The sequence below is a fragment of the Bombus vancouverensis genome, chromosome 13 (genome assembly GCF_051014615.1).
Source record: "Bombus vancouverensis nearcticus chromosome 13, iyBomVanc1_principal, whole genome shotgun sequence".
Lineage (NCBI taxonomy): Eukaryota > Metazoa > Arthropoda > Insecta > Hymenoptera > Apidae > Bombus > Bombus vancouverensis.
The window spans coordinates 6,881,828-6,901,175 of NC_134923.1; the positions used below are offsets into that span (position 1 = coordinate 6,881,828).

General features: G+C 36.2%; 3 protein-coding genes across 4 annotated transcripts; 2 read left to right on the top strand and 1 right to left on the bottom strand.

Annotated features, from left to right (window-relative positions):
* Positions 1 to 10,284: 10,284 nt before the first annotated feature.
* Abi (tyrosine kinase Abl) lies at positions 10,285 to 13,670 on the bottom strand. Of its 2 annotated transcripts, none has more exons than XM_033337832.2 (5): positions 13,530 to 13,670; positions 12,422 to 13,087; positions 12,007 to 12,336; positions 11,673 to 11,930; positions 10,285 to 11,599 (listed from the first exon to the last, which is right to left on the bottom strand). In XM_033337832.2, exons 1-5 carry the CDS (start codon positions 13,540 to 13,542, stop codon positions 11,436 to 11,438), a joined length of 1,431 nt encoding a protein of 476 aa, XP_033193723.1. In that variant the 5' UTR covers positions 13,543 to 13,670; the 3' UTR covers positions 10,285 to 11,435. The 2 variants fall into 2 exon arrangements, with proteins under 2 accessions (XP_033193723.1, XP_033193732.1); XM_033337841.2 differs by having other exon boundaries at positions 12,422 to 13,060; positions 13,530 to 13,666.
* A 668-nt stretch (positions 13,671 to 14,338) lies between these two features.
* On the top strand, positions 14,339 to 16,149 carry LOC117158688 (TELO2-interacting protein 2). The gene is made up of 5 exons (XM_033337857.2): positions 14,339 to 14,875; positions 14,953 to 15,081; positions 15,159 to 15,320; positions 15,393 to 15,599; positions 15,672 to 16,149. The coding sequence occupies exons 1-5, from the start codon at positions 14,339 to 14,341 to the stop codon at positions 15,939 to 15,941; spliced, it is 1,305 nt and encodes a 434-aa protein (XP_033193748.1). The 3' UTR covers positions 15,942 to 16,149.
* Positions 16,150 to 16,518: 369 nt separating this feature from the next.
* On the top strand, positions 16,519 to 19,085 carry Cyp304a1 (Probable cytochrome P450 304a1). Its single transcript, XM_033337809.2, has 7 exons — positions 16,519 to 16,672; positions 16,768 to 17,019; positions 17,108 to 17,280; positions 17,356 to 17,625; positions 17,709 to 17,995; positions 18,068 to 18,324; positions 18,395 to 19,085. The coding sequence occupies exons 1-7, from the start codon at positions 16,585 to 16,587 to the stop codon at positions 18,577 to 18,579; spliced, it is 1,512 nt and encodes a 503-aa protein (XP_033193700.1). The 5' UTR covers positions 16,519 to 16,584; the 3' UTR covers positions 18,580 to 19,085.
* Positions 19,086 to 19,348: the final 263 nt, after the last annotated feature.

The following is a 19,348-nucleotide window of genomic DNA, read 5'->3' on the forward strand; positions in this document are numbered from 1 at the left end:
CGGAACAAAATGCTAATTGCTACATAATTACAATGATGCAGCGTGTAACGATGCGCAATGAAATTATGAAAATGTTCGCGAGAAATGAGCAGAAAAGATATATATGAATATTTAGCTTTTCGTTCTGTTTATGTGTCAATCTGTAGAATGCTGTACCTGCAGCGTGATGTATTTACGTAATCCTATAAAAAAATAGAATCGTCAAAAAACAACGGCGGGCTAGCGAGACTAATGAAAAAAGAGATAGCCATACATGCGCGGGAAAATTCTATTTGCGATGCGCATTCACCAATTCGAACGTTTTATTTACGAACACTTCGCTCACCGCGAAAACATTCGTCAGAAAATAACGACGAAATATTATTACACCGCAGGAATATTGCATCCGAAACGTGGCACGCTTTTTTTCTTATCTCTATCGCTGCGTCCTCTCGACCGCGCCCTCGAACCACGAAAACAAATAATTTTTATCAGCAAGCAAAATGCATGCGTCGCGATTTCGCGAGCTTTTTCGGGATTGTATATCGGAAGGAAAACGCAGTGTCCCCGAAATTTTTCCGAAAATATCTCCCATATTTCGGTGAAACGAGCTAGGGATAGAAAGGAAAGATTGCGCTTTCAAAGAAATAAAAAAAATAACTGTCCCTCGTAACGTATTCGAAACCCTTTGTTTAAGGAAATGCGAAAACCTTCGCTCCACTTTATTTCGTGTTTATTGCACGTTAACTTGTTACACACGAGAAGAAGAAGCGGTATGTCTGTCTAGCCGAGTGACTGGTGTGAAACTGCTCGGAAAAGCTCATCTCCCTTGGAACATTTGCCTATCCGCTTTACAGAAATTCGTTTAAAGACCACGCTATTATCTACCCTCCATATCGTGTCGCGTTTTTCAGCTAACGCGAATAAGAAGTGTCTACTATCGCTGGGAGACCGAGTCACACAGAGCTCTAGGAAATAATCTTTATACAATACCCACTTCACATCGTATAATTTTACCAAAAGCGTCACAACCCGAAATAATTCAGTTCTGTGTTAGAACATCAAAACCACCAAACGAGCAGAAATAATATTCCACGATTATCGACCATATTTTCATAGAATCCATTTCTTTCTATTTTTTCTTTTTTTTTTCTTTGTTTTGCCAACATTACGTACAAATAATCTTTTTATAAGCTTCCAAATAATTTTTCGCTTTTCCTGGAAAAGCCCGAGTTGCGTCACTTTTGAAATATGCGATACATGGTCCGCGATTAACTCGGTACTATATACACGATTATATATAAATAACTATTCTACGAAAATGTAAATTAAGAATTCCGAAAGTAAAATTACTGTTCCCATAGAAGCATGCAAGCAAAGTTTGTTGGAAGTAGCTCTTAAATAACAATTAAACTCTCTTTTCCTACCTGTTCCAACGCGATCCCCGTGGCGTGGCAAACATTTATGAAATTTGCCGAGTTAACAACGGCCATTACATGCGCTGAGACGGGCCACCACTGTTGGGCAATAATCGTAGATCCTTTGTTACTAGCAAGATGATCATTCTCTTTACGAGAACTCCTCGAAAATAATATCATCCCCGGTCGGTGCGGCCTGAAAATGACTGAGATACGAGGGTCGTGAAGACGACACGATGGTAGTAAACGATCAACTAGACCACCCCCATGGGTGCAGCGTATAGAACGAGTTTGCTAGTATGGCGTACGAATGAATTTCACGGAGCTTGCACTTCGGTCTACATACTCGCGTCATTATCGCGACATTGTTCACACTATTGTAGCAATTAGATGGAAGCATTTAAATTCACGAGACTTTGAAACAACGTTATAAAGTATAAGAGGAGTTGGAAAAGTATACGAGAAATAGGTACTTTTTGCTTCATAAACGACGATCTATGAGACATTGAAGAACACACGAGGGAGCATAAAATTGAAAATAACGGATGGTTGATAAGAAAACCGGTTTAAATTTCTTTCCCTGAATTTTTGGTGGATCTTGATCTGTTCCGGTGGTCCAGGTCCGTGGAATATCTGTGGAATTGAAAAAGTTCGTAGCGACGCGACGTCCCGTGAGACCCTTAAGAGCCATCGTATCAACTTCTTATCGCGCGCGATTAATCTCGAAGAATGCCCTCCCCGTGGAATCTCGGCAACGATACCGTACGTTCAATCCTAACGCGTTATCACTTAGCCTGACAGACGATAGAAGCCTTCTCATCGATTCATATTAACGACTCATCTAACGAACTCGCAAAATGCCCCTACGCCTTAACATTAGAAACATGCGAAAGATGGTCTTTTTGTTGACTTGTTAACGAGATAGGAAAATTTGTTCTGCAAACCGCATTAAATCGAAATGATCGTGGAAGTAGGTAGTCAAATTAACCAAACAAATATATTTTTCGTTTCGACTAAGAGATTTTATCCGTGAATTTTAACGAAGTAACGCGAAGGATCTCGCACGTTCTGTTCCAATAGGAGGTGCTCGCGAGGAGACAGCCCTTTCGCCGATGATCACAAGCAGGACAGAAAAAGTCAACAATCGTAGCGTTTTAATCCAAAGAAACGAGCGAAAAAAGGAAGAAACCGAAGGAGAAAAGAGGGACGCGCTGTGCGGAAATTCAAGATCTCTCACGTAATCCTCGAAGGCGTACACCGTTTTCGGAAGCTGCACAAAAGGACAAGTCAGAAGCTGACTTCTCCTGCAAACGGGCCAACAAAAGGCAAAAACGAGAAAAACGAAGAGGAACGGTGGAAACAAACGGGGAAGGTAACGGGGGAGGGGGAGGAAAGGAAAAGGAAGGAAGTGGAACGAGCAGCGAGCCGTGGTAATTGGCCGAACAGTCGGTAAGTAATTTCAGGAACGTGACCAGGCAATGGAAAGGCGGTCGCCAGAATGGAAATCGATGCCAACGAGAACACCAGGTAGTTTACCATGGAAGCCTAATTTCCTGAAGACGATCCACGATTACTCTGCGCCACCGAGCATACCCCGCCATTCTTCCCGTCCCAAAAACGACCCAATGAATCCTGTGTCGCGCACCTGCGAACCTACCTCGGTGATTTTCATAAAAGATTCGAGGAGAAAATTGAAAGTTTAAAAAGCGAGTATGAGTGAATTCTTGTGGTTCATTATGAAAACGTAATTTTTTACCAACGATCCTTCGATGTTTTCGTTCAACGTCGTAATTGAAAAATTAAATAACGACATCGATGCAATGATCTTTTACTGTATCCTATGTCCTGGAAACTTTGTAATCCGACACGATAATCCGGAATTTTATTTCTACGAAGATGAACTCTTCGAATAAAAGTCGGGTACAATTTCACAGATTTATCCGTTCTGTCGAGAGACGACGATCACATGTATCACTGGACCCATTCTCCGGGAACAAAAAATCCGTTCGCTCGCGATAAATCGTCTCAAGGCGATTTCTGAAGTCTCTGCGAATTCGCGATAAATTTCTCCTCGAGTGACTTTGATCCGACGACATTTGCGTAATCCCGTTAAAAATGTGCCGTGCAGCGTACGAACGATACAAATAGGAGCCGGAGTCATTGATAAGCGTCTTCCTGACGTGCGACTGGCTGCTATCGATTCGCCAAGAAAATTCCAATTCAATTTTCACGAGCACTCATGCACGCTAAGAGAAGAATTCCAACAATCCTTGGCAATCGATCCTGCCTCTATGCGTTATTTTACCAATCTACCAACTAAGAAACTCAGAAATAAAACGAGTAACATGCGGACGTAAGATCTGAAATTTCAGCGACAAACCCAGCAAGCATCGCCATAAGAGAAACAAACGAATGAAAGAAAGGAATGGAAAAGCTATCACAGGTGGAAACGACAATCTATATTACGACTAAAACGACACCCGTATAGTTTTTGGTTTAGTCAAAAATAGCAGGATTCGATGGAAACGAGCTGTTTCCATGGAAGCTGAATTTCATCGATCTCTGCGATTCGCCGCAAAAAATTCATCTTCAATTTTCGACAACGTTTGAGTGTGTCAAACGTTGGACTCCGCGTCTCTCGTCCGGAAGGTTTACGTCGTCATGCTGGCCAGAGCACAGAGACGAGAATACGGTACTTTGAGGTCAAAGAGAATCCCGCACAGGGGACGTTCAGGCGACGGATAAATGAACGCGATCGCTCGAACCACCGTGACCTGGCCAGTACACACCGCCGCTATTTCGAGAATTCCAATTTTGACACGGAAAACCGGACGCGGATTGTACGCGCGTTGATTGAACGAATGCCGCTTAGACAGCCGCGACGATGACAAACTTGCTCGCCTTTCCATCGCTCTTCTATTTCTACCAAATTCGTTTTCATGCAATATCTCGCGCTCTGCTGTGCAATTCGCCAAGATTTCCCCAAAACCTGTTTTCTTAGGTAGCTACTACATCTTCCAGCTACTGAATACTACTGAAGGATTAAGCCGTAACCAGACAAAGATTCAATTAAAATGGATGAGTAAAACAGTGCTGTGAAAAAATTAGAAGGAAGCACAGAATTTTTTTGCGACACCTGTCACCAAGATGCAGTATACGTGTTCTACGTTCTAATGAATTTTTATTAAAATATTTCTCCACGAATATAACGTCCCAACAAATACTTTCAAGAATATTGATAACAGAAAGTTGAACAATTTTGTTCGTCGAAAGCAAATATCTGTGCAATAAACGAGAATCGAGCTCGTTTGTCAGACGAGTGGTTAGAATAACGGAACGTTTAAAGAACCGTCTCATGGGACTCGTAAGTTTTTGCGTCACTTCATCCCTATAAATCCAAACTTCTCAGAGACCAATGAACGAAAAGTATGATTTTACTGGGAGATCTGATCCATGTAAGTACTTCGATACGTTCCTCGTCGGTAAGATCCTTGAAATTACTCCCAAGAGTCATTAGAGTAGTTACCAGCTGGCAGTAAATCTCGATAGCAGGACGATCAACAATTTCTAAAATAACGCTGTCATTGGCCCATTATGTGTGCCACGACAGCAAATGCGTAAACGAAGCCTCGTAAAAGTTAGAGACGAGCGCTGTGAAAGTTTATCATTCATGGCATCTTTAATGCCTCGGGACGAACAGTTTATAATTTGATAAAGAAGCCAGCACTTACGCGGATAGAAGCAGCAAACAAACGTTGCGCTACGTAAAGGGACCTCTAAAAGCATCAACTTTTATCATAAGAAGTTAAAAATGCTGATCGAGAGATAAATCTATCCACGATCGAGAAACATAAGTAGTTTCCACGTCGTTCGCCATATACGATATAAACTAAAACGTGTTTTCGATCATCTATACCCAACGAACATTGCTAGACACTACCAGCAACAAATACCATCTAGGAGAGCAAAAGGCATTTTAATATGTCCTAACCAAAGACCTGTGATGTTTAGACTGTAAATGTTTATACAAATTCAATATCGAATTATTAATCAAGCGATATAGTGAACAACAATCATATTTGCGTGATACTTCGTTAAGCCACTACGTAACAACGACCATGTTTCGTCCTCAATCGTGTTGCGACATCTCCATAATTAATCGAGAAGAAAAGGCAACGTCAATGGTGCAGAAAGCTTGAGTCAATTCAAGGTTGATACACACGTTCTTTTTTGACTGTCTAATGAACATTCAGTGAAAAGACGGTATAGACCAGAGGATAGAAATCCTAGGCCGAATTGGTTCTGTATTCGGATTTCAAGACTTATAGAGCTTTCAATCGATCTATTCCGAGACATCCCCTTTATGCGGATTCTGGGTAGTCTACAGATCCCAGATTAATGTCGTTGGGGCTGTACTGGACATACCACTAGAGCCAGTTAGATAGCGAATGGCAGTTGAGGAGGTGAAGCGTTAAGGGGTGCGGATTGTTATAGGACAGTGGCAGAAAGAGAATGGCAGCAAGCGTAGGTGAGAAACAGCAGTCTTTGTGTTTCGATCGCTTAAAAGATTAGGATAAAATGAAAGCGGCTCAAGTGTTCAGGACAGCTTAACGTTGCTACAAACGATACGATTTACTTATTTGTACCTGAGGATCGATCAACGCCCGAACACCTTTTTACGAGCGTCCTCTTGGAAAACGCTGTTTTTTCTCTGTAACAAATGTGTGACGCGTTGGATGAAAGAAAGCTGTGGAAAGTCTCGATGCTTGTGTGCGTTGCAATCGATATCCCATTAGGAAAAAAGGGCTGAAGTATTGCGTAAGCTTGTGCAAACGTGCTTCACAACTGGATTGCTTTTTTAAATTATTATTCAATTCAGTCGTAATAGTTTTATCCGATCTTTATTTCTTGGTGAATATTTCGCGCTATTAAACACCATCGCTACTTTAAATACACTTCGCAGCGGAAATTTAATTCAATCCCCGCAGACGCGACTGAGAACTAAAAAGTATCGTCTTGATACGAGTAACGCATCTAAAACTCTGGCCAACTTTACGTTTAAAGATCTAAGCCACTTTTGAAGCGTTATCCAGTTTTCAGTCAGGCTACATCATCTTACAATATCTTACATCCATCTTGACGATTTTATTTTCGATTTAGTTCGACGGAGGTGACACAAAGTTGAAATCGTCTTCGAGAGTGGTGAGATTCTCTTGGAACACGCCTCCCAAAGGTAATATCGCAATGAAATCTGGTTTAGCCTCTCAACCCTGCTCCAGAGGGGACTAGCGTGCCCCCGTGGTTTATCCCTGAACCCGTCGTAATTCCCCCTCAACCTCTCGTACACCACGATACACGTTGTGCGTAACGCAAATTCATGTCGTCGGGGTATTCTCTGTCAAATTAGGACGGACCATAATGCATACATTATGGAAAGCAACGTAACTCCCACTTGGATCATCTTGTCCTCTGACGATGTGCCCGGGTGAAATTGCATTGCACAACAAAATTGACTCTTCCTTCTTTATTCGAGCCTTGGACCTAGCCAACTAACTCATTGACTTTTAAACGTTGATTAAACTTTTATGCGACTAAACTCGGTACAAAATCACGAATATATATTTAGAATACGGGTTGTCGCGATTCGAGTAGATGAAGAATTTTTATTGTTGAATATTCCGATTTCTTTATCGCGACAAAAGGAAGAAGGAGAGTGGAAAGATAGATGCTTACGGCTGTGAAGGAAAGCAACGACGAAAGATTGTTTAAAATACATGAATATTAATGACTCGCGAACACCTCTGAATGTTTCCGGAGAAACGCAAGCAAGCCGGTCAAGGAATTTGTAACATTCATTGTGTTACAAATAAAAGAGCAAATGGAGAAGCAGTACAGCATTTAAAAAAATGTAGCTGAACTAATGGGCTGAAATTCTCGGCATTCCTCAAGGGAACAATACCGTAAGACTCAGGAACGCGTAAGAATATGTTAAGGATATCGTGTCATAAAGACTTTATAATTTTTTACGTTAACCAAAATATATTATAATATAAAGAATTTGAATTATAGAACTCAGGTCCATTTTTCTCGAAATTGTGTTATACGAAGTGTCTCTAGTGTACGTATCCTACACAATGGCATTAAAGAAACAGAGTAACATTAAAGAGACTACAGCGTTATATACTCGTACTAATTTCAAGCTACATTCTCTATGCACTGTAAATCTCGTTAGTCTTCAATTATGTTCAAAGTTTCGAGATATGAAACAGTCATTAGGAGAAGGAGCTAGCTAATCGCGTCTGCTCGATGATAGATACTATCTACTTCATAAATGAACTGTTTGCAGAAGATTGATGAATGATGCTTGAACCAAACGCTTACAATTCAGAAGTTTAATCGAATCCAACTTATCCTATAATTACATGTCGTCTCATTCTTCGTACCTGCCAACTCTTCCTATATGCACTTTTAATTAAAACGTAGTCTGCAGATCGCTATCTCTTTTCGTCGACTCCTTGAGCACAAAACTTTGAGAAACGTGACGACGACTATCCCCGCAGCTCGCATTCAGATTGCAACACAACATCCTGCAGTAATGTAACAGGGGAAACATCTGGGCACGCCAGCAAGTTAAACTAAGACTGATGACGGAGCCAGACAGGAACTTCAGTCGCCATAGCGGTGAACCACACGAATCCCGTTCAGCCTTTCAACATACCTATCCACGGGGATACCGGCTGGTGGCACACTTCCTCTTCAGAAACGGATCGACAAGTTGGAACTCGCCAGGCCAGAAGCCACGGCGAATATTAATCCCGTTTCCTTGGTCGACATCCTGGTCAGCTTTCTCCCCCGGTGTACTCCGTAGAAATTTCCGATCCCTTCGTCGACCTTCGGTGTTATTGCAGTCACGTTAGGAGGGAAGGTTACCAATAAAAAGGCGACATTTCACGCCCCGGGCACTGGATATAAAATCCACGACTTTTGTGGACTAAGGGAACGCGAATTTGACGATCTCCCTTTTCAACTATCTTGCGCCTTACCGCCACGATATTAAATCTTACGAGCTACTTGTCACGCTATAGCCTTGAGAATCGACACGTTATCTTTCTATTTGCTTCAAATCGAATGGAACGATGTGCAGCAAGCCTAAACTATATGCGTTAATCCACTTCGTTTAAATTGTATGTAATTTTATAGTTAAACTATATCCAGGCGCTATTAGTATAATTCTATTCTTGAGATCAAATTAACAAGTGAGTCGCTACCGACTAACAAGATTCATTTCGCGGTAAAAACGAGAATGGAGGAGAATGAAGGAGTCTATTATTCGTTAATACAAAGGAAGTTCGTAGCGAACTCAAACAACGGTTGAGACAAAGGCATGGAGAATATTTTAAGATTCGACGTAAGAACGAACGGAATGACAGGTGAAGATAGAAAGGGATGTCGGTGTCGGGAAGATGGTCGCGGCTGGTCCGGAAGATGGTATTAATCAAATGAAGCGGTTTCTGTTACAAGCGAGGCGAAGATGGGTCTGAGCTGCCTGCCGGTACCCGGGGGATAATCAATCTGGAGAATTAGATCAGATAGCTGGTTGTACGTGAGCCAACTCCGTCTCCTTAGATTTATCCAGTCGCTAAGAAGCCTGATAAAGTACGCTGCGCTACCTCGATATCGAATAAATTCTGCGCTTTTGCTTATCAGATGGGCACAATCGTTCGCGGCTTTCAGCAAATTTATCAACTTACGCTTGACGCTTAGATAATCATGCTGTCAATACAATTTGACGGCTTTATGCTATTTTTTGTAGCATCAAATTGAAATGTTATTTTATCACTTATTAAATTTTCTTTCCAAGCGTATAAATCATTTCAGAAATATCGAGTAAAGTTATAGTTGTACGTTGTTTCTTCTCCTTAATTTACTTTAACGTAGATTCCAAAAGTTTCCTGAAATTGAAATTTCGAATCGACAATTTCTACGTGTTGAAAAGAGGAACGCCACAGAAGCATCTTGGCCGCAGTGTATTACGAGGATGAATAATAACAAAAAATAACGTTTCTTCTCTCCCTTTAGTACAGTCTTATTTTCACACGACCTCTTTTAAGCGTGATATACGAGGATAGCTTGGTGCGCCGCTTTCAAAGCTGCGCCCTGTTTTCATCCTACTACTACGTACGCAGGGAAAATGGAAAAATTCACGAAAATACTAGATATACAAAACATGTTCATCTAAAACCGTACCTTTCTCCCATTTTCTCTCTACTAGTTGGAGAACGAATCTTTTGCTGTAAGAATTTACGTACGTTACTCTACAAAACTGGATTCCGTGGGTGTCATTACCGTGTTACAAGAGGAAACATTTGTGGCGAGGAACTGCTCGCAACTTTGTGCTTCTTGTACGTATGTGAGTGAGAAAGTTTCCACGGTTTAAACTTAGCAAATAATTTAAGTGAACATTGAAACCGACTGCAGAAAAAATTCACCGTGGAAGGAATGCTTTCGTTATCCGTTTGAAACGGTTCCGTGCGTAACATTTACATTATAAGAAGCTATTTTCAACTATCCTAATAGGAAATTAAAGAAGGAGTAATAGGAAATTTGTCAAAGGAAATAAACATCCTAGATTTGTGATCTGAATCGTTCCAAGTTCCTCTCGCTCAATTTATAGTATATGATACTATAATTAGTTGATATAATAGACAATCGCGAACTCGTGTTTTACTAATCATGATGTAACGTGGAATTACAAGCTAGTAAGATAAATTGTCCACTAATTGAACTAAAGCAACAGCAAAATGGATTATGGTTATGGATAAAGACAACGTGGAATTAGGAAGAACTTGTGAAGAAACCTTAACTGTTGGATGAATATCATTCGAAATTTTATATTACAATTCTTTTATTTGATTCTAAATACAATTATATTCGTACATTTCATTATGCTTCCCTATTGACAAATAAAACCTTTCATTAAAATTTCTATTAAAATTAAAGATTCAATTTTCTATCCACTAGCTCTTTATTTGTTTGAAAATCCTATTCTAATTCTCCTGTACTAATTCTGTGATAATCCTCCAAAGTATGTAATCCTCACGAAAACGAGACCTTTATTGTCGATACATACAAGCTTTTTAGCTTATATAAAAGGATAATTTTTTAATGAGGGAGAAATGCGGCAAAAATGACCGCAGAATTACTTGGCCAATTAAAAGATACTTATATTTGTGGTAATAGTGCGCTAACAAATAGCAGCATACAAAGTATGAATATCACACAGCTATGTAGGATACTACTTGGTTAAATGAAATCACTACATCTTAAACAAATTGCATACATTAATTGACTCTATAATGCATATGCTACGACTTGGTATATTCTTTAAAACATTCAAACAAGGATTACTTTCGTCGACTTCATTTTATGAGAACTAAAATCCTGAGGTCAATATACCATTAACTATTACAATAAACTTATCAAGCAATTTATATTATGATGTTATATTTAGTATAAGGCGCAAAGATTCTCGTTACACGACGTCAGGACGTTTGGTATTTTGATTACTTATTAACCTACTACTAACATCGTATTAGTTACACCTTAGATACATAAATACAATTAACAGCTAATTGATTATATAGTAGCATAGTAACTACATGCCTTTATGCATATATGTATATAAATATGATCTATTGAAGTCGAGATAAAATAACATCCACTGGAGGAAATACTATTTACCAAAAAATACACTTTCTTATGTTGATATAAAGATTGGTTAGTTTGATTTTTAGAAAATTCGCATGATATTTGAGATTCGTGGAAGAATCTATAATTTACACATTTACCATATTCCACCTCATATTTTGTTACGTCGTTCTATGTCTTTGTATCGATCGTGTTAGTATAGCCTTATTATTATTAATACTAAATAAGATATTAAAATCAGAGAATCTGTCTCTTAAATTTGCAGTCTTTTGTGAATAACCACCAATATTCACAATTTTGATATATCTAAATGCAATATTGGACAAATTATTAAACGCAAGGTTCTACGTAATTTCCGGGGAACAAACCCGTTATACCATCCATGACCCCCTCCCACCACCCATCATCATTCTTTTTTAGTACATAAATTACAGAGCTTTCCTGGAAGCTCAACTCATCCTCCTTGTCGGCATAATAATCATAAATTGCAACAACTAAAATGGTAATATTTGATTACATCTTAATACTACTTAAATATTCTACGGTCTAAAAAGTATCACAACATACCTTTTTCGATATAATTCTTTGGCACCCAACCAGGGAGATCTTCCTCATCCGGTACAATAGGCATAATAGCACCACTAGATTGTGTAGGTCTACCAAATTGCGGATGTTCTTCTTGTTCTGGTGGTGGTGGTGGTGGTAATGGTGGGCTACTTGCACCACTACTTCGACTAACTTGATGACTCAATCTTTCTGACAAAGTGTGATAACTGGTAAAATCTAACGTATTACCAGTTATGCCAACTAAGGGCGAAGGTGGCGCTAGAAATGGAAACGGATAATTATATAATTTCATAGTTTATTAGTTAAATCTAAGTCCTATCAAATAAGAACTTACGAGGCATACTATTGTGTTGTTCCTGGGCATACCCTGCTGTTACGCTAGGTGGAGCTGGTGGTGGTGTTTGCGGATGACTTTGCAATGGATGAACTGTTCCCACTTGAGGTGGCGAAGTATGTTGGGTTGTAGTATTTGTATGTGTATTATGATTGGTATTGTGTACTGCATGAGATGTGGTATGTGCATGTAAAGGTAGAGTACTATAACCAGGACCACGTTCTCTTCTTGGATGACCTAGTGGATAATTAGGAGCATAGTGACTAGGAACTTGAGGTGGAGCAACTGCAGGTGGTGTTCTGTATTCTCGGGACCCTTTGCTCAATGTTCCTAGAGGTAAAATAGGAAATTCATATTAAATAATCCAATGTCACTTTGAAGTAGATATATGTGTATATATAATTTTTATATTTACCAGTTCTTACTGTCTGAGGAGGGGTAGGTGGCTTAGTGGTAGGAGCTGGTCCTACCATAGCAGCACCTAAACCAGAACCAGTGGAAGCTGCACCTAAACTTTGAACACTGCCCTGACTTCCACCACGTTGCTTACTTCTTGGAGTACCACTACTACGTACTCCATGTCCAATATCATCCAAGATTGTGTAATCAATACTCTTTCTTACATATTTAATTGGTTTTTCAGGATTTGCTGGTGCAATAATTTTGTACTGGCGTACCGTAATTTTATTAGCTGTTAATACTCCAATTTCTCTTCTAGCTACTTTCTCTTTGTGTATCATAACCGTTTGAGCAATATGGTTCATTTGGCTTTCCATCTCAGCAAGCTGAGATGTTTGTAAATCCAATAATTGTAAAAAATTATAAGCAAGGGTATTTATTTGATAGGCTACACTAGCCAATGACTGAGTAGTAAAATTTTTGGTTTCTTCTAAAGCTATTCTCTTGTTTTCAGCTTGAAAATAATTTGCTTCACAATAATCAGCAACCCGTTCAAGATTGATATGATTATCAGCCAGGTTGTTTCTTCCCTCAGGAATTTCCTGACCGAGAAATGCTGCTAGCTCTGCCATAACCTCAGAGTCACTGCCTACCCCTGATGATACACAATAAGAACCGGATCCTTAAGAGAACCAGAGTAATTGTATTTAAGAAGATTTGTACATTTTATTTTATGTTTGATGTAGATGACATTCTCGAGTACATCGTGAAATTATTATATACTTTAAATGATATTATATGCAATAATCGAAGTAAGAAAGTAAAACAAAAAGTTATGAGTCAAGAAATTCGTTCAACTTTGAAGAATGAGGTTATGTAACTTTCATGAGAAATTCGCGAAAGATTTCCCGAATAACGAGAATAATATTTTAAGTGTGTTTTTGATAATTTTATGTTGTTCAGACGAAAAAATAAGGAATTATTAACTATGTAATAATTGTTTGAAGGGCGGTGTCCCGTATGTAGGATGCAAAATGGAGGTGGAACTTAAATCTAAAGATTAATCATGGAAAATGAAACGGCGATACAACAAATGATTTGAAAAAAATAGAAAATGAACTAACGGTACTCAGCCATGTCGTAACTACCAGCTATTACACCTTCTTTAATTCATAATTACCAAGAATCTCAGAAACTGATAAAAAATAAATAACGATTTACGTTACGCGACACGACACTCAGTATGAGCAAGTGATGCACCGAAACACTAGTAACGGCGTACACTGAGATTTCCATGTAGTTAGCACGAATGTTCTTGATTTTGGTTAAAGTTGGAGCACGAATACGATCGCGGTATACTCGTATAGTAACTGACTAGCAAAGACATATTAAACGATAAGATTGAAGAAGGAAGATTGTACAAAAGAGAAAGGAAACTATCTTTTGACGGTAAAGTGTTAAAAGAAGGGGAAAATGACAGATTCTTCGAGACCTCGTGTGGTTCGTATCGATTACACTTTCGAGGCATCGAACAATATTACAAAATACAGTAATTATATCGTAAATTTACAAAGGTAGGCCAGTAGAAGAAACATTCGTTGCGATTGAAATACTAGATATTAATATTGTAAAATACGAATAAAGATTTTTGTCAAATTATTGTATATCTAAGTATGGTCGATAAAAAGTGATATACTCCCTTTTGATTGAGTGTTCAGATCATTCGAAGCCAAATTCGTAAAAGAGTCAACAATTATTTCGTTGATTAAAAGTATGAAACAAGGAATTCGGCTGAAGTACTATCATTCACAGTAATTCGAAAAATGATACTTTCTGTGTGTACTTGCGGAACTAATAAATCGTTGCGAAGAAGTTGATTCGCAACATAGCAATCATTATCTCTTGTCGAACTCCTTAACGTATAATACTTAAAATGAATAGTCTTTTAAAAGAATTGGAAGCTTTAAAAATTAAGGGCGAATTTTATGAGGAAGACTTATGGGCAAAATACAATGATCTTATACAAGTGAGTTATGTTCCTGAAAGAATCGACGGTACTAGTCGACCATGCGAAGAAAAAGACTTCAAAGGGTATAGACAAATTATAGATAGAAATTTGCAAGATATCAGATCTATGCTTCAGCATGTCATTTACTGTCGTCATGAAGGGCACATGCAAATAAAATTAGATTCATCGATAGTAAAAACTTTTACAATCAATTTGTTACTACTCATTGGAGAACAACATGAACAAAATGTTTGGAACACAACAGAATCTGTGTTCATCTCCAAAGACTTGACTAGCAAAATCTTGGAGTTATATAGATATCAAAACATCTCACAACTTTTAACGGAACAAGATAACTTTACTACAGTATTATTAACGCTAAGGCCTAAGTTACTGAAAGATACTTGGAAAGCTTATCCAGCAGCTGTAGCAAGTTACAAATGGATTTTATATCAAATTGAGGTTCGTAAACCAAATTAAAGAAACAATGATCAAGTAATTACATGTTAAAATTTATAATTTATATTTATCTTTTTTAGAAACCAACTTTATATAATCATATTAGTGACGTGCTTCCAACAGCTTTAATAATTATTGATGATTATGTGCCAGAAAACATTGTACTAGGTCTTGAATGTTTATATCAAATTATTCAACATACTCACTTGGTAAAAATTTATATTATATAATTTCAAATATAATGTTGTTTACCAATATAGGTTACTAATTTTGTTTGGATATTTAGAAAAAAGGATTCATTGACACCGGATATGCCAAAGTAATTTTTCATGCTTTAGAATGCTTAAGTCATCAAAGAGAAGCCAAATATGTAATTTTGATATATAAATGCTTAACAATTTTATTAGCTACCATTGAACATTGGGATAATACATTAAATGTATTTGAAGTAAGTTTAAAAAATTAGTATTTATATGTATTAATTTAAGAATAAATCTTGTAATGTTGTATATTATTACAGTGGACAAAGAGGGATGATATTTTAGCTGTTCTACTAGATAATATGGAATTTGAACAAAATGTGGAATTAAGATGTGTATATATGTTAAGTTTACCTCAACTGTTGACTAATATTGGTTGTGCCAAGTGGTGTGAAAGATTAACAAGAATACTTACCGAGTATTGTGAACATCATACAGATCTAAAAACATTAAAAGCAACATTGGAGGTAAATACCTTCATTATATATTTTACTTTTATTATATGTTACCTTTATTACATATTAAATATAATTTTTTAGACTGCAAAAACTTTCCTCTTGATGTTTCATCTTCGAGTGGCAGCTCACTGTGTACCTCTGTATACTGCTTTTTTAAAACTGCATTTTGATTTAACGAAAACTCCAGTATTTGACAAGGAAATAATGCAGAACTTGGATGACTGTATTTGTTTATTATATAAATTATCCCCAAATGTAGGTTGTGCAGTAATGAATGACGATCGAATGCGTTCAGTGATAAAAAATAGTTTGCAAGTAGTGTGCTTAGGTGATACTAAGTATTTTCAGTGAATGAACTATATAAATCTGTTTTAGAACCTAAAAATAAATATATTATTTAAGAAAAGAAAAGATTATTTTTTGTAGAGAAAGAGTTTTGTAGAATATAGTATGATAAAATATAATAAACAATATGTACTTAGATGTTTTATGTTGTGATCTAATAAATTCGAAAAATGTATGATACTTTATATTGTAAAATAGAGATTTTTATTAGAAATTTTATTTTTAACTACTCTTATACCTCATATTTAAAACATTATTAGATTACATAAATAAGATGGATATTTAATCACAAAATTGGTACCTAAGTAAACTTTGTAATTTTAATTCCCATTGATATTTGCTTACATATATAATCAGTATTACGTTTATCTTATGTCTAATCTTTATATCAATACTATTTCTAAAAACGAAAAATGAGTGAAAAACAATTTTCCTTTCAAGTTATTTACTTTAAGTTATTTTGCATCTTTTGTTATGAAGAAACTAAAATTCTCGACTTCGTACCAAGAGATAAGATATGTATGCAGATTCATCTGAATATGCATAAACAATATATATATATATATATGCACGTATGTTATTAGGGAGATATTAAATAGGGGAAGAAATAATTATCGATGATCATTCTGTATTCAGAACTGAAGAAAGAATGTCACCATTTCTTGTTATAATACTAGTTTTATTAGTAGGATATAAAATCTACAAAAGTATAAGTACACTTCCAAATACACCACCATGTAAGTTTTACAGGATTAAAATAATTCCGTGCGTCGTATTTAAATTATCTGCATTCGTTCTCCTTTATTACAATTTAAATATTTTACCATAATAGGCATTCCGCGATTGCCAATAGTAGGATCTTATTGGTATTTATTATGGTATAATTACAAATATCCTTTTAAAGCTGTGACGTATTATGCAAATAAGTTGAAATCTAAAGTCTTGACATGCCACTTTGGTGGTATTGTGACTGTAGTTGCGAATGATTATAACAGTATTAAAGAAGTACTAACGAAAGATGATTTTGACGGAAGAGCGGGCAATATAGACGTTCTCTTAGCAAGATCCTTTGGAGAATCATTAGGTATTTCCTCATGAAAAAAATTTGATACGTTTATGAAAGAGGAATACCAAAAATAATGCTTCACATTTGTAATTGCATGAAATTCCAGGTATCTTTTTCGTCGAAGGTTTATTTTGGCAAGAACAAAGAAGATTTGTTCTTCGACATATGAGAGATTTTGGATTTGGTAGAAGACAAGAAAAATTTGAAACGATCGCAATGGAAGAAATTGCAATTCTTATTGACATGCTGAAAGAAGGTCCCATTAACGACAAAGAAAAGGTACTTCAGGACACGATGAGAAATATTTTAAAATTAAAAATTGATTACTAATTGACGTTTCAATGAATTTATTAGACAATCTTAAAAAGTGGTTCCGCGCGATTTCCGGATATTCTGTATCCATATGTTGCGAATACTATATGGTATATAATGTTTGGCGAAAAATTCGATCGTTCAGAATATCATAAACTGAGATATTTTTGTGAATCTGCTATGATGTTTCAAAGAGCACTTGACACTACTGGAGGAGCTCTTTCTCAATTTTGGTTCTTAAAGTATTTTGGAAATATGTTTGGATATAAAAATATAATGCTAGGAACTTATCGTATGGTAGATTTCATTAAGGTACATATCAATTTTACGTTTATACTTATAAATTATATTATTTTAATATACTAAATAACTATAAAATATCATGATTATTACAGGAACATTTAGACAAGAGAAAATACTCAGATAATGAGGACGATAAAGGTTTAATAGACCGATATTTAAAGGTTTTAAACGGAAACGCTAAAGGAAAATCATTCTCCGAGAAACAACTTATTATGATTCTTGTGGATATCATGTTTCCAGCTTCATCTGCGGTGCCAAGTGCTCTTCTACACACAATCAAGCTTATAATGCATCATCCAGAAGTAATAAAAAATATAAGAGAGGAAATAGATAAAGTGGTTGGAACTGGAAGACTCATTACGTGGCAAGACAGGAAGAAGTATACATTATTCGTACTGTAATTATTATGTGGCAGAAAATATTTCACTAAAAAATCTTAAAAATGTTTTAGTTTACCATATATCGAAGCAACAATACGGGAATCGCTCAGATACGAAACACTGACACCATTCAGCGTATTACATAAAGCGATAAAGAGAACCACTCTTTCTGGTTTTGATGTTGCCAAGGATACAATAGTAATTACCAATTTAGACGGACTAAATACAGACGTAGATTTATGGGGTGATCCCCATAATTTTAGGCCTGAAAGATTTCTTACAGAAGATGGTAAACTGCGTAAAGATCTCACATTTCCTTTTGGATTTGGTAAGTAAAGCATTTTTAGCATATTTTAACGACATTACCAGTAATAGCGTTTTATCTCTTTTTGTATTAGGGCGTCGTGTGTGTGTGGGTGAAACTTTTACGAGATATAATATGTTCGGGATAATCGCTGTATTAATGCAAAACTTTAACTTCTCGTTTATAGAGGATGAACCAAATAGTCTCAAAGATAAAATGCCAGGTTTAATTGTTAGTCCAAAAGAAATGTGGATTCGAGTGGAACCACGTTATACCTGATTGATATATAATACATTTCATATTCTTTTACAATCTAAATACCTATTTCTCTATAATTTTTTATTCAAATATTGTTATTAACACATAACACACTAACATATATTTAACCTTACTGAAACAATTTTTATCCTAATTTGAAATGATAAAAGCTACGAAACTGTAAGGATTAAAAATAGAAAGTCGTATATAATTTGTGTACTATAAATTTATTTCATAATCTGAGATAGTCAGAGACAAAAGTTACATTGTATTGAATAAACGTAATTAATATACAAAGATTTTCATAAGAGTTGACTACAAACAAGTTTCATTGATGATTGATTATACTATGTTAAGCGATCTACAAAACTGTCAATATTTTTAAAATATTCAGTGCCCATAAAATAAAAACTTTATATACATATATTGCAACTTTGAAGAAGGTAGAGAAGATATGCTTAATCTTATGAGCTGTAAAAATTAAGAGCTTACTTAAATATATACATTTTAATGTTTATTTTCCCAAATTTTTTATTCTTTCTTTTATCTTTTATACAGAATATTTATTGATTTTATGATTTCCCAATATCGAAAATAAGCGTAAATTAATTACACTTCCTACCTGTTCAGTGATATAATAATTTTTACATTATAATTAGAAAATACTGTAAATGCGATTACAAATATAAAATATTGAAACTCTTGATATTTGTATAATATATTATATTGTTAACGAAAATTTTTGTAAATAATTTATGAAACGAGTTAATGAATGTTTGAAAAACAACAT

What these genes read in the sequence shown, in the direction of transcription:
- LOC117158688 (XM_033337857.2), top strand. Translation starts at nt 14,339, where the DNA reads ATGAATAGTCTTTTAAAAGAATTGGAAGCTTTAAAAATTAAGGGCGAA. An exon ending in TTATTCAACATACTCACTTG is followed by an intron (nt 15,082 to 15,158) that starts GTAAAAATTTAT and finishes TTGGATATTTAG; the next exon opens with AAAAAAGGATTCATTGACAC. An exon ending in CATTAAAAGCAACATTGGAG is followed by an intron (nt 15,600 to 15,671) that starts GTAAATACCTTC and finishes ATAATTTTTTAG; the next exon opens with ACTGCAAAAACTTTCCTCTT.
- Abi (XM_033337832.2), bottom strand. An exon ending in TCCTCAGACAGTAAGAACTG is followed by an intron (nt 12,337 to 12,421) that starts GTAAATATAAAA and finishes TTTTACCTCTAG; the next exon opens with GAACATTGAGCAAAGGGTCC. An exon ending in ACAACACAATAGTATGCCTC is followed by an intron (nt 11,931 to 12,006) that starts GTAAGTTCTTAT and finishes TTCCATTTCTAG; the next exon opens with CGCCACCTTCGCCCTTAGTT.
- Cyp304a1 (XM_033337809.2), top strand. Translation starts at nt 16,585, where the DNA reads ATGTCACCATTTCTTGTTATAATACTAGTTTTATTAGTAGGATATAAA. An exon ending in ATCCTTTGGAGAATCATTAG is followed by an intron (nt 17,020 to 17,107) that starts GTATTTCCTCAT and finishes ATGAAATTCCAG; the next exon opens with GTATCTTTTTCGTCGAAGGT. An exon ending in GTATGGTAGATTTCATTAAG is followed by an intron (nt 17,626 to 17,708) that starts GTACATATCAAT and finishes TGATTATTACAG; the next exon opens with GAACATTTAGACAAGAGAAA.